General features: G+C 36.2%; 1 protein-coding gene across 2 annotated transcripts in view; it reads left to right on the top strand.

The window, feature by feature from the left end:
* TTC6 (tetratricopeptide repeat domain 6) overlaps positions 1–13,260 on the top strand; it is a 194,293-nt gene that overhangs the window by 139,451 nt on the left and 41,582 nt on the right. The window contains exons 16-20 of one of the 2 annotated variants that reach the window (XM_058540688.1): positions 1,476–1,596; positions 3,010–3,160; positions 8,097–8,179; positions 9,221–9,297; positions 9,995–10,155. In XM_058540688.1, coding sequence (XP_058396671.1) covers positions 1,476–1,596; positions 3,010–3,160; positions 8,097–8,179; positions 9,221–9,297; positions 9,995–10,155 — 593 coding nt within the window. Of the gene's footprint in view, positions 1–1,475; positions 1,597–3,009; positions 3,161–8,096; positions 8,180–9,220; positions 9,298–9,994; positions 10,156–13,260 lie in introns of those variants that run through there. The other variant, XM_058540689.1, reaches the window with a different exon arrangement.

The following is a 13,260-nucleotide window of genomic DNA, read 5'->3' as shown; positions in this document are numbered from 1 at the left end:
GAACCCCTTTCTCCCTGGTCCTCTTTAAGGACCTCTTTCTCATATTCTCCTCTTCTCCAAGTTTTGGGCCTCTCACCCCCTCTTTTCTCGGCTATCACAATAATACAAAATCCTGGTTATTTAATTATTAAGAGTAGACCAGCTTGATTTTGGCCTGAATCCTGTCCTATAGACTAGCCTAAGGAGTTTTATCTTCCACAATCAAAAAGGACCTTCAAGATATTTTTCTAAGCTAGGATTAATACCTAACATTTGTTGGGCATTTTACTACTTGCCAAGTACTATTCTAAATGCTATATATGGAGTGTATCAATTAATATTCAGAATAATGGTATGAGGTAGGTACTAGTTTCATCCCCATTTTACTGATGAGAAAACTGAGGCACAGAGAGGTTAAATAATTCTAATATTTTTTTCCTTAAGAAGAATTTTTCCATTTTTCTAGGGCAACCATCAAAACTGCAGCTGACTTTCTCCTTGCTAGCCAATCATACTATGAACTGAGGAGTCAGATTGCCTTCAAGTGATTATTTACTTAATCTGTGTGATCATTGCTTACTTTAGATGTACTTCCGAAAATCTAGTGCTGTGAATATTTGTGTCCCAGACTGTGAGCATTATGCACATTTTTGGCAAAACTTTCCCTTTTTAGCCAGAATGGGCTTCAGAGGCTTAGAAGACATGGATCAAATGTTGTGGAACACCCATCTAATTCACTAGCATGTTCTTGAAAGTGAAGGGGGAATCAGTAAGTGAGGAGACATGAGCTGACTCTAGACTGGTTACTGATGAAAGCCACACACCTGGAGTTCTGAGAGGGGCTTCTTTCTGCTGCATCTTCTGTTAGTCAGGGCATGCGTAGTCAAGGTACCTGCCTTAACTCCACCATCCGCTTGTCTTGGAGTAGCCTCTTTGAGCTGGCTGACCTGGTTTGTGTGTGTAAACCTGACCTCTGCTGTCTGCCCATCTGGACTTGTACCAGAGCCTGTTCTTCGGCCAGTAGCAATGCCATCCTGTCTTCCTGAGAATAACAGGCCGTCAGGGGCAAGGGCACCCTTCTGACTGCAATCCACTGGAGTGAGTCAGAAGTTAGATTCTAGGCCCATCTTTGCCATTGACTTGCAGCACGACCATGGTCAGTGTACCCAGCGGTTTTGAACCTTAATCTCTTCATCTGTAGAGTGAGTGGACTATCCTATATTACCACCGGGATTTCTTCCAGCTGTAATGAGTTTGTGAACCATGATAGCCACATTGTTACTTATAAACAAATACATTTTTATGTGAATACTATTTTTCATTCTCCAAATAAGAAGTAGAATGCTTCTACAATGAGTAGAAGCACTCATTGCAGATATGTTTTATTCTATGTAATGTTAAAAAAATAAGAATAGCAGTAGGAAAGGTATAGACTAAAACATAACTCAGATACATTTGTTCAGAACCTGAATAAGAGATATACTTTTATTTTTAAGCTCTCATAAATGATGGAGATGAGAATCTCAGCTGTTTTCTACATCGGGGCATACTCTATGCAGATCTAAAACTTTGGTTGCTGGCAATTTGTGACTTCGAAACTGTTATTTCTCTAGACAGGTGCGTTTTCCTTTTCATTCTTACTGATTTCACTTTCGTATAAAATTAAGAAAAAAACAGAATAAAGGGAAAAGCTTTTCCCTCTCATCATTAATAACCTTGTAAAAATGAGACAATTATAAAGTCATCCTAGAATTAGAACACTAATTCTAGAGATTAGATTACTTCTAAAATAAGACCTGTTCTCAACGTCTGTTTGCCTCAGATGCTTTTGCAAATTTTAGAGATTGAACTGGTTTGAGAGGAGTTAAATCCATGAATAACAAAATCCACAAGTTACTAAGAACAGCTTGGGGATGCCCAGGTTAGACCTTTTTGAAGTTAGCTTCATGGAAAGCTGTAATCAAGTTTTAAAATAATGGCAAAACATTCTGCTTGCTATATCATTGCTATGCAGACCATATGACTCAATAGGAGGAAACCCTCTATTTAGATTTTCTGACTTCATTTTGCTTAGTAAAGTGAAAGAAAAAAACCAATAACATTTAGAACACAGATTCAGGAAGAAACACAGACTGAAAGTTACACATACTAGTCAGAAAGCTAAGCTGCAAAACACAGAATTTAATTAAATAATTCCTCTTCTTTCCAATGGAGCATTCATTAAAATGGAATGTGGCAGAAAGAGTAACAAATCATGCCAATTCCATGCCAACCAGCCTACTGTTTACTTAGCTTATCTAAGGTAAACTGAGTTTGACTCAGGGAAGTCATGGAGCATGGCTCCATAATGACCACAATGGTTTTCTTTTGGATATTTTTGGGTCAGGAAGGTAAAGAAAAGAGTTCCAGTTACAAAAAACCAAAAAGTGGGCAGTGGGAACTTTGGTGTCTTTTAGGCAAAAGGTCACGGCTTCTATGATGTTGAGCTGTAGGATGTGTATTTTGAAATAGAGGCATCAAACAAGGTAATTTCTAAGGACATTTCTGTATTTAAAGTTGTTTGATTTTAAGAGAGAAAAACAACATTTATTTGATATAGAAAAGAGGCTGGGTTAATACCTAAGTGGAGAGGATTTTTAACCCCAAGCCTCAAGAACATTACTGTTTCTGTTACTCATGGAGAATATAACATAGCCTGAGGTAAAAACTTTTGAATTGAGGAAAACTAAGTTTGTAATTCAAGATAAGTCAAGATTAGGTCAAGGAAGGGTAAAGTATTGCTAGGAGTCGAGGAAACTTCAGGAATTCTGATCCTAGCACAGACTACAAATGTTGATTCCCTACTAAGGATTTGATAAAGGTGTTTATCATTTTTAGTAGAGAGTTAACTAGTTTACTTTGCCTTAGTAAAACATTAAAAAAAACCCCTGATATATATTGATGTACGTATTTCATTAGGTTCATTCATAATTGGAGAACATTTGGAATAATTAAAATGTCTAACAAGATTTTGCTTTCTCATTTTTTTAGAACTGTTATTTTGGCTTATATAAATATTGGCCTCATACATCTGCTACAGTTGGATAACTACATTGAAGCCATTTGGCATTTTTCTGAGGCTATTAAACTTGATCCTTTATATATTCAAAGCTATATTTGTCGAGCAGAAACCTATTATAAGGTACTTAAGATTTGATTTTATAAAAAGTTTTATTTTTTTGAACCATTAGAAATAATCAACAACTATAGCAAAGTTGCAGGGTACAAAATCAATCTACAAAAATCAGTTGCATTTCTGTATGTTAATAATGAACTAACAGAAAGAGAGCTCAAAAAGATAATACCATTTACAATTGCATCAAAAAGAATAAAATACCTAGGAATAAATCTTACCAAGGAGGTGAATGACCTATACAATGAAAACTACAAGACATTATTGAAAGAAATTGATGATGACATAAAGAAATGGAAAGATATCCCATGCACGTGGATTGGAAGAATAAACATAGTTAAAATATCTATATTATCTAAAGCAATCTACAGATTCACTGCAATCCCAATCAGAAGCCCAATGACATTCTTCACGGAAATAGAAAAAAGAATACTAAAATTTATATAGGGCAACAAAAGACCCCGAATAGCTAAAGCAATCCTAAGAAAAAAGAACAAAGCAGGAGGCATCACAATCCCTGACTTCACAACATACCACAAAGCAATAGTAATCAAAACAGCATGGTACTGGTACAAAAACAGACACACAGATCAATGGAACAGAATTGAAAGCCCAGAGATAAAACCACACGTATATGGACAGCTAATTTTCGACAAAGGAGGTAAGAACATACAATGGAGAAAAGAAAGTCTCTTCAATAAATGGTGTTGGGAAAACTGGACAGCCACATGCAAAAGAATGAAAGTGGACCATCTGCTATCACCATTCACAAAAATTAACTCAAAATGGATCAAAGACTTGAAGGTGAGACCTGAAACTATAAAACTCATAGAAGAAAATGTAGGCAACACACTATTTGACATTGGTCATAAAGGAATCTTTTCAGATGCCATACCTACCCAGACTAGGGAAACTAAAGAAAAAATAAACAAGTGGGACTTTATCAGATTAAAGAGCTTCTATAAGACAAACAAAACCAGAATCAAGATGAACAGACAACCCACCAGCTGGGAGAGAATATTTGCAAAACATACATCTGACAAGGGGTTGATCTCCATAATATATAAAGAACTCACACAACTGAACAACAAAAAAACAAACAACCCCATCAAAAAATGGGCAGAGGAAATGAACAGACCCTTCTCCAAAGAAGATATACAGATGGCCAATAGGCACATGAAAAGATGTTCAACATCATTAATCATCAGGGAAATGCAAATCAAAACAACACTAAGATATAACCTCACGCCTGTTAGAATGGCTATAATCACCAAGACAAAAAACAATAAATGTTGGAGAGGATGTGGAGAAACAGGAACCCTCATACACAGCTGGTGGGAATGCAAACTGGTGCAGCCTCTGTGGAAAATGGTATGGAGATTCCTCAAAGAATTAAAAATAGAGATGCCCTATGATCCAGCCATCCCACTACTGGGAATCTATCCAACAAACCTGAAATCAACAACCCAAAGAGGCTTATGCACCCCTATGTTCATTGCAGCATTATTCACCATAGCCAAGAAGTGGAAGCAACCTGAGTGTCCCTTGACTGATGATTGGATCAAGAAAATGTGATATATATATATACAATGGAATACTACTCAGCCATAAAAAAACACAAAATCGTCCCATTTGCAACAACATGGATGGGCCTGGAGGGTATTATGTTAAGTGAAATAAGCCAGAAAGAGAAAGACAAACATTGTATGATTTCACTCATATGTGGAATATAAACCAACACATGGACAGAGAAAACTGTATTGTGGTTACCAGGGGCAATGGGGGTGGGGGGTGGGCACAAGGGGTGAAGGGAATCATACATATGGTGATGGACAAACAAAAATGTACAACCCAAAATGTCACAATGTTAAAAACTATTAAAACATCAATTAAAAAAAAAAGTTTTGGGCCTGCCCCGTGGCTTAGCGGTTAAGTGTGCGCGCTCTGCTATTAGCGGCCCGGGTTCGGATCCCGGGCGCGCACCGATGCACTGCTTCTCCGGCCATGCTGAGGCCACGTCCCACATACAGCAGCTAGAGGGATGTGCAACTATGATGTACAACTGTCTACTGGGGCTTTGCGGAATAAAAGGAGGAGGATTGGCAATAGATGTTAGCTCAGAGCCGGTCTTCCTCAGCAAAAAGAGGAGGATTAGCATGGATGTTAGCTCAGGGCTGATCTTCCTCACCAAAAAAAAAAAAAGATTAAAAAAAAAAAAGTGAACCATAAAGTCCTACACAAAGAAAAAATAAAAAAAAAATTAAAAAAAAAAGTTTTATTTTTGGATATTTGTTCAATATAATTTAAAATATATTAATGTATTCTTTTTCAGCTAATTACAGAGACTAATGAATTTATAAGCAATAAATATTACATAGATATAGTTAACTATAATTACTTTCTTATAAAGCCTCTACTGATGAGGTGTGAATTTTTGTCTTTCATTTTTTTTAATAATAGCTGTTTTTGCCTTATTTACAAGAGCAATGTATATTTATTGCAGGTAATATATGTATGCAAATAAGAATAAATTAAAAACCATCCATAATTTCACTCTCTAGAGATAACTACTACTAACATTTTGGAGTCTATTGGTTTTGTGTGTATGTGTGTGTATGAGTGAGTAGGTGGGTTCGTAGAATGGGATCCTTGCGTAGAACGGGATCCTACTCACTCGTACTTTCCTTTAAATTTTGTTTAAATTTTACAAGTTATTTAAATAAAAACATATAATGTATCCTTAGTGTAACAAATTCAAACAATACAATAAATAGTAAAAGTTCTCCCTGACTCCAACCAAATCTGACTTCCCAGAGATAAACGCTGTTAACTGTTGTCTCTGCGTTTCAAAGTAGATATCCCTTTCCTCCACTGCACCGCTACCCGGCCCTCCATGGCACTGCCATTTCTCGCCAGGAGTGTTGCCACAGCCTCCTGGGCTTCCTGCTTCTGTTCTTTACTCCTTTCTGATGGATTTTCAACACAGCAGCCTGAGTGATCTTGTTAAAACGTGTCAGATTATTTCACTTCTCTGTCCAAAACCCTTCAATAGCTTCCCTTTGCACTCAGAACAAAAGCCAAATCCTGCAAAATCCAAAAGTCTGCTAGAGCCCGTGTGAGCTGGCTCCTCACTACCTTCCTGCCCTCTCCGCCTGCAGTCCGCTAGTCACGTTAGTTTCAGTCAGCGTAGGCTAGGTCATGCTGTGGAACAACAACAACAGCAGACAAGACTTCAAAATCACTGTCTTAAAATAACAGAGGTTTATTTCTTGCTCACACTGTGTGTCCACTGAGAGTTGGCTGGAGGCTCAGTTCTCCATTGTCTACCTCTCAGGACCCAGTGTGACTAGAGTCCCACGATGATGGAGGTAGAAGATCCAGGGAAGTTGTAGTATTGTCCCCAGTGAAAATTTGCTCCTGAGTGCTGTTGGGGAAGGGATGGGAAGGGTGTGTGGTCCTTTTGCTTAACTCCTTGTTGATGGAGCTGAGGCCTTCTGGGGAAGTTGGAATTTCCTCTTAGCATACTTAGGAACCAAAGCACCACCATAATATCAGGGTGTAAGGACATATATTCAAAGACTGATTGTTCTGAGAGGCAAAAATATCTACACAGTAATGGATGAATAAATTGTGTTACAGTCACACCATAGAATATTATGTAGTCAATAAAAAGAATAATTGAAACTAGTCTAGCTGAGTTTGAGGGATTTCCATTAGATACTGCTGAGTAAGAAAAGCAAGATTCAGTAAAGTGTAAAGTATGTATAATATGATCCCATGTAAATAAGACAATTACCAATCAAACTCTTTGTATATATATAGAATAATAATATGCCTACTGTGTGGGTTCAGCCTCCAGACTGAGCCCAATCTAAGGCCACCTGGAGAAGTCCAACCACGGGACACCTGGTAAAGATCAGGGTGAGCCTCCTTCTTTTCCAGCAGGGGTTTCCTCAGTGCATAGATCTATATGGTTGTAACAGGTGGAGCCATGGAGACATGTGACTAGATGGTTTGTTAATTACACCAACCCCAGCAGGTTCAGCTTGAGAAGCAACAGGCCTGAAGTTCCAGAGAAATTCTTAAACTTACTTAAACACATATCAAACTCCCCCATTTTGGTTTCCCTCTTTTGACTCCCTCCACTATTTTCTCTAAACAGTTTGTACCATTTCAACAGACACTGCCTACTTCCTGGCACAAATTAGTTTTGTGCCTTCTCCTCTTTGCATCGCCATGTCAGCATAATAAGAGGAGTGCTTGGTTGTCCCGGGTTCATTTTGCTGGGATCTGTGTAGTCCTCCTTTTGTAATATCCCCAATGATAGTAGATTTTTGTCCCCAGATTTGTACAAATCCAGATTATGCTTCTGAGACCAGTATTAAGGAAAGAATCAAGGTTTACTTTTCATTGTATGTTGATTTTGAACAGATGTCTTTTTTCATCATTCTTGTATTTGTTTTATTCATTCATTTACTTAATAATTTAAGTGCAAGCCTGTTTTACCTCCCTTATTTTTAAGTGGAATTGACTTTTACTTTTCATTTTACCCTCCTTTGCTAGTTTATTAACATGGATAAAGTCTGGTGAAAAACTTGTTTTAGTTGATAGAGAGAAACTGAAAAACTAAACAAAAAAGGAAAGCAAAATGGAATGTATGATGTAATCACATTTATGTAAAATTATATATATGTAATATATATAATTCATTGTATATATAATCATTCTTCAAAATTAAAGATAAATGGTTTTAAAAAACTGACTTTGCATCAAAACATTTTTTTCTAATTTTCTTTATTCTGTTTGCTTTGATGATTCTTAAGAAAAACATGTGTATTAGGAGATGTTCCTGCAAAGTTTCTGTATTGAAGGGGGGAGGGGATAAACATCAGAAAGGGCGCAAGCAATATTACTCTGACTTAAGTTTCTGCTTATCACTCGGCAGTTGCATAAACTGAAAAAGGCAGTAAGAGAGTTGTCTCGCGCAATCCACCTTCAGCCAGATGGAATCCAATTGTATATAATCAGGTATGTGTTTTAGAAACAGAATTCTTCTTGGGTAACTGAGCCTCTGAGGTGGCTGTTGAGATCTTTAGTTCTCTCTTGATCCTTCCAGCCTCCTCATTTTACATTTACTCTCCCAGCAATGGCCATCTCCCAACCATCAAGTCAGACGTAGTGATTGTTTTTGTTAATTTATATATAAGATATATATATATATATATAATATATTGATATATATATATATATAATAGGTGCATTAGTTCCTAAGTATGCTCGGAGGAAATTCCAACTTCCCCAGAAGGCCTCAGCTCATCATGTATATATAAGATAATTTATGATATAAGATAACCAGAGCTTTCCCTTTGCTCTATCCTTGCATTTAAGTTCTTAGAGACCTTTTTAGATTACTGGTTATATAGTAATCATGTAAGTTAGCTCATGTAAGTTAGGTAACATGTTTTGGACATTTGTTTGTGTCCACAGAGGTACCAAATGTAAACCTCAGCTGATTTGGTGGAAAAAACCCCCAGCACATTGAATTGTATTTCAAATGCAGTAGAGCTTGCTATAAAGGGACCCATTGCAGGTTATAAGTTATCCCTACCAAAAATATGTTATGATCTCTAACGTGGGACATGGACTCATAGACATGGGCAAATGGACTGGAACAATGCTGTCTGATAAGGGCTTGCTTTGTCTTTTAACTCTTGAACCATATTTTAGCAATTTGTGTAAATACTTTCCCCCTTTTATGTCCCTTGGAGTATGTCTATCTTTTAAAAATTTCTCAGTAACAGAGTAAAGCATTTTAAATACAGATAATTGCGAAAAGATTTTAGTAGTTTCCTTTCAGCCTCACATTTCCTAAATTGTTTTCTCACCACATCTCCATGCTATTTAGACTATGTAAAATGTGTATAATTTTCACATAGTTTTTATCATGCATATGTAAGTATGAATGAATGTATTGTAATTGTAAAATTTTAAGTAACTTGTTATAGGAAACTTTATTTTAAAAAAATTGTTTTTAACTATTTAGAGTTGAAAAGGTATTATTTCTTCCAGAGGCCAATATCTTCTTATGATGAAATGCTACGATCTTGCAAAGTTCACTATTTATCAAATTGCAGAAATGAACAAAGGTAAATATAATTAATGAAAAATTATAATTGTCAATTTAAAAAGAAATATCTCTTTAAAATTTTGATACTATTTGTGATAGCTATGTACAGATAGCACGAAGGGGTCACTTGAAAGTCAAAGCTAGATTGCGAAACTTTAAAACTTCAGCCTCACATGTACGTAATCAATTAGTAAAATGCTCCATAACACAGGGAATTTTGTGAGGGGGATTATTATAAGAAACACTAGGCTGACACTGCTACATTTTGTTTTGCAGGGAAAGGTTCACCCTAAGGTAACATCTGTTGCCAATTTTTCTCTTTCTTTCTTTTTCTCCCTCCAGAAAGCCCCAGTACATAGATGTATATTCTAGTTGTAAGTCCTTCTAGTTTTTCTATGTGAGCCACTGCCACAGCATGGCAACTGACAGACAGGTGGTGTGGTTTCGTGACTGGGAAACCAACTCGGGCTGCTGAAGCAGTGAGAGCGCTGAACTTTAATAACTAGGCCGTCAGGGGTGGCTCACACTTCTACCTTTTTTGTTTGTAATTGGGAGGTCTTTTTATTTGTTGGTAGCAAATAGATTTTAGTATCATATTGATTTGTTAATTCATATTATAAAGGTAGATTATTGAATTGCTTGACTTCCTTAAAATAATTCTATTCTATATTCTAGATCCTTGGCAAAGGTATTGCTAAACTTTCCTTTCCTTGTAGGTCTCCTTAAGTTGAGTCCCATACAGCAAGCACTCATTTATTCATTCTGTGAGAACCATGACAAGGCCATCCAGGTCCTGGATGGGATCACTTTGAACAAGCCCGAGATCACCGTGTATACACTATTAGCAAAAGCCCAAATGAAGGCCAAGAGAAGAAAGGTGAAAAGTCTTCAGTAATGTTCAATAAGCCTATTAATGGAAATTTTATATTGTGCTAGAATAACTGCTTATTTTTTTACAAAACTAAATTATACCATTTATTTGTTGATTTTTCTGTTAATTAACATTTGGGTTATTTCCTTTTATTTATTTTTTCCTCTTAAGAGTAGAGCTGCTATAAATATTCTTTTTCATGTCTTCTGTTAACACAGGGAGTAGTTTCCCAGGATAGACTCCTGGGAGTGGGATTGCTGGTACGGAGAATGTTTAATTTTCAAGAAAATGACACATTGTTCCATTGGGTTGTACCAATTTAGTCTCCCACTTGCAGTGTATGAGTGTTCCTATTGATCTGCATCTTCTACAATAATTAGTGTTGTCACACTATTTTTCTCAATTTGGTGGATAAAAATCTGATGTCTCATTGTGGTCTTAATTCACATTTCTCTGTTTGAGTAAATCATTTTAGGTGTTTGTTAGCCACCCATATTTCCTGTTCTATCAATTTCCTGTACACATTTTTTTGCTTGTTTTTTTCCTCTTGTTCTTATCAATTTTAGTCATTTAAAAAGATTAATTCTGTATATTAATCCTTGGTGAGTTATACGTGTGCCACATATTTTCTTGAAATTTGTGGCTGGTCTTTTAATTTTCTTTATGGTGTCTTTTGATGAATAGAGATTCTTAATTTTAATGTAGTCAAATATATCTGTTTATGTCATGACATTAAAAAAAAAATCTTGTTTAAGAAGCCCTTCCTTAGCCAAGGTCATAAAGATATTCTCTTATATTTTTTTCTAAAGGTTTAAAAGTTTTCTTTTTCCATTTAAGACCTTACTGTATTTTGAGTTGATTTTTCTGAGTGTGAGATAGTGATAAAATTTCAATTTTCCCCATATAGATATTCAAATATTCCAGTATCATTTATTGAAATGTTCTCCTTAACCCAAAGATTTGAAGTGCCACATCTATCATACCATAAGTTTTCATGTATGTGTAGATCTGATTTTGGGCTCTCTACCAATTTTTCTGCCCCTGGCCCGGTAATACGATGTCTTAATTGCTAAGCTTTATCGTAACTCTTGGTATCTGGTAGAGCAAGTCCCTACACCATATTCTTCTCCAGGAAATTCCTGGTTAGTCTTGGACCTTTACTCTTCCATATACATTTTATTTTATTTTGTTTTATTTTATTTTTTTTAATTTTTTGTTTATTGCAGTAACATTAGTTTATAACATTGTAAAAGTTTCAGGTGTACATCATTGTACTTCTATTTCTGCATAGATTACATCATGTTCACCACCAAAATACTAATTACAACCCATCACCACACACATGTACCGAATTATCCCTTTCACCCTCCTCCCTGCCCCCTTCCCCTCTGGTAACCACCAATCCAATCTCTGTCCCTATGTGTTTGTTTATTGTTGTTATTATCTACTACTTAATGAAGGAAATCATATGGTGTTTGACCTTCTCCCTCTGACTTATTTCACTTTGCATTATACCCTCAATGTCCATCCATGTTGTCACAAATGGCTGGATTTCATCGTTTCTTATGGCTGAGTAGTATTCCATTGTGTATATATACCACAGCTTCTTTATCCATTCGTCCCTTGATGGGCACTTAGATTGCTTCCAAGGCTTGGCTATTGTGAATAACGCTGCAATGAACACAGGGGTGCATGTACCTTTACAAATTGGTGTTTTCAAGTTCTTTGGATAAATACCCAGCAGTGGAATAGCTGGATCATATGGTAGTTCTATCTTTGATTTTTTGAGGAATCTCCATACTGTTTTCCATAGTGGCTGCACCAGTTTGCACTCCCACCAGCAGTGTATGAGAGTTCCCTTCTCTCCACATCCTCTCCAACACATGTTGTTTCCTGTCTTGTTAATTATAGCCATTCTGACGGGTGTGAGGTGATATCTCATTGTAGTTTTGATTTGCCTTTGCCTGATAGTTAGTGATTTTGAACATCTTTTCATGTGTCTGTTGGCCATCTGTATATCTTCTTTGGAGAAATGTCTGTTCAGGTCTTTTGCCCATTTTTTAATTGGGTTGGTAGTTTTTTTGTTGTTGAGATGCATGAGTTCTTTATATATTTTGGAGATTAAGCCCTTATCAGATGTATGGTTTGCAAATATCTTCTCCCAATTGTTAGGTTGTCTTTTCGTTTTGTTGATGGTTTCCTTTGCTGTGCAGAAGCTTTTTAGTTTGATGTAGTCCCATTTGTTTATTTTTTCTATTGTTTCTCTTGCCCGGTCAGATGTGGTGTTTGAAAAGATGTTGCTAAGACCGATGTCGAAGAGCGTACTGCCTATGTTTTCTTCTAGAAGTTTCATAGTTTCAGGTCTTACATTCAAGTCTTTAATCCATTTGGAGTTAATTTTTGTGTATGGTGTAAGGTAAGGGTCTACTTTCATTTTTTTGCACGTGGCTATCCAGTTTTCCCAACACCATTTGTTGAAGAGACTTTCTTTTCCCCATTGTATGTTCTTGGCTTTTTTGTCAAAGATTAGCTGTCCATAGACATGTGGGTTTATTTCTGGGCTTTCGATTCTATTCCATTGATCTGTGTGTGTATTTTTGTCCCAGTACCATGCTGTTTTGGTTACTATAGCTTTGTAGTATATTTTGAAATCAGGGAGTGTGATACCTCCAGCTTTGTTCTTTTTTCTCAGGATTCCTTTAGCTATTCGGGGTCTTTTGTTGTTCCATATAAATTTTAGGATTCTTTGTTCTATTTCTGTGAAAAATGTTGTTGGAACTTTGATAGGGATTGCATTGAATCTATAGATGGCTTTAGGAAGTATGGACATCTTAACTATGTTAATTCTTCCAATCCAAGAGCACGGAATATCTTTCCATTTCTTTGTGTCTTCAATTTCTTTCAGCAATTTTTATAGTTTTCGGTGTACAGATCTTTCACCTCTTTGGTTAAGTTTATTCCTAGGTATTTTATTCTTTTTGTTGCAATTGTAAATGGGATGGTATTCTTAATTTCTCTTTCTGCTACTTCGTTGTTAGTGTACAGAAATGCAACTGATTTTTGTATGTTGATTTTGTATCCTGCAACTTTACCATATTCGTTTATTACTTC

The sequence above is a fragment of the Diceros bicornis genome, chromosome 5, assembly GCF_020826845.1.
Source record: "Diceros bicornis minor isolate mBicDic1 chromosome 5, mDicBic1.mat.cur, whole genome shotgun sequence".
Taxonomy (NCBI): Eukaryota; Metazoa; Chordata; class Mammalia; order Perissodactyla; family Rhinocerotidae; genus Diceros; species Diceros bicornis.
This window is presented reverse-complemented; position numbering and strand designations above follow the sequence as displayed.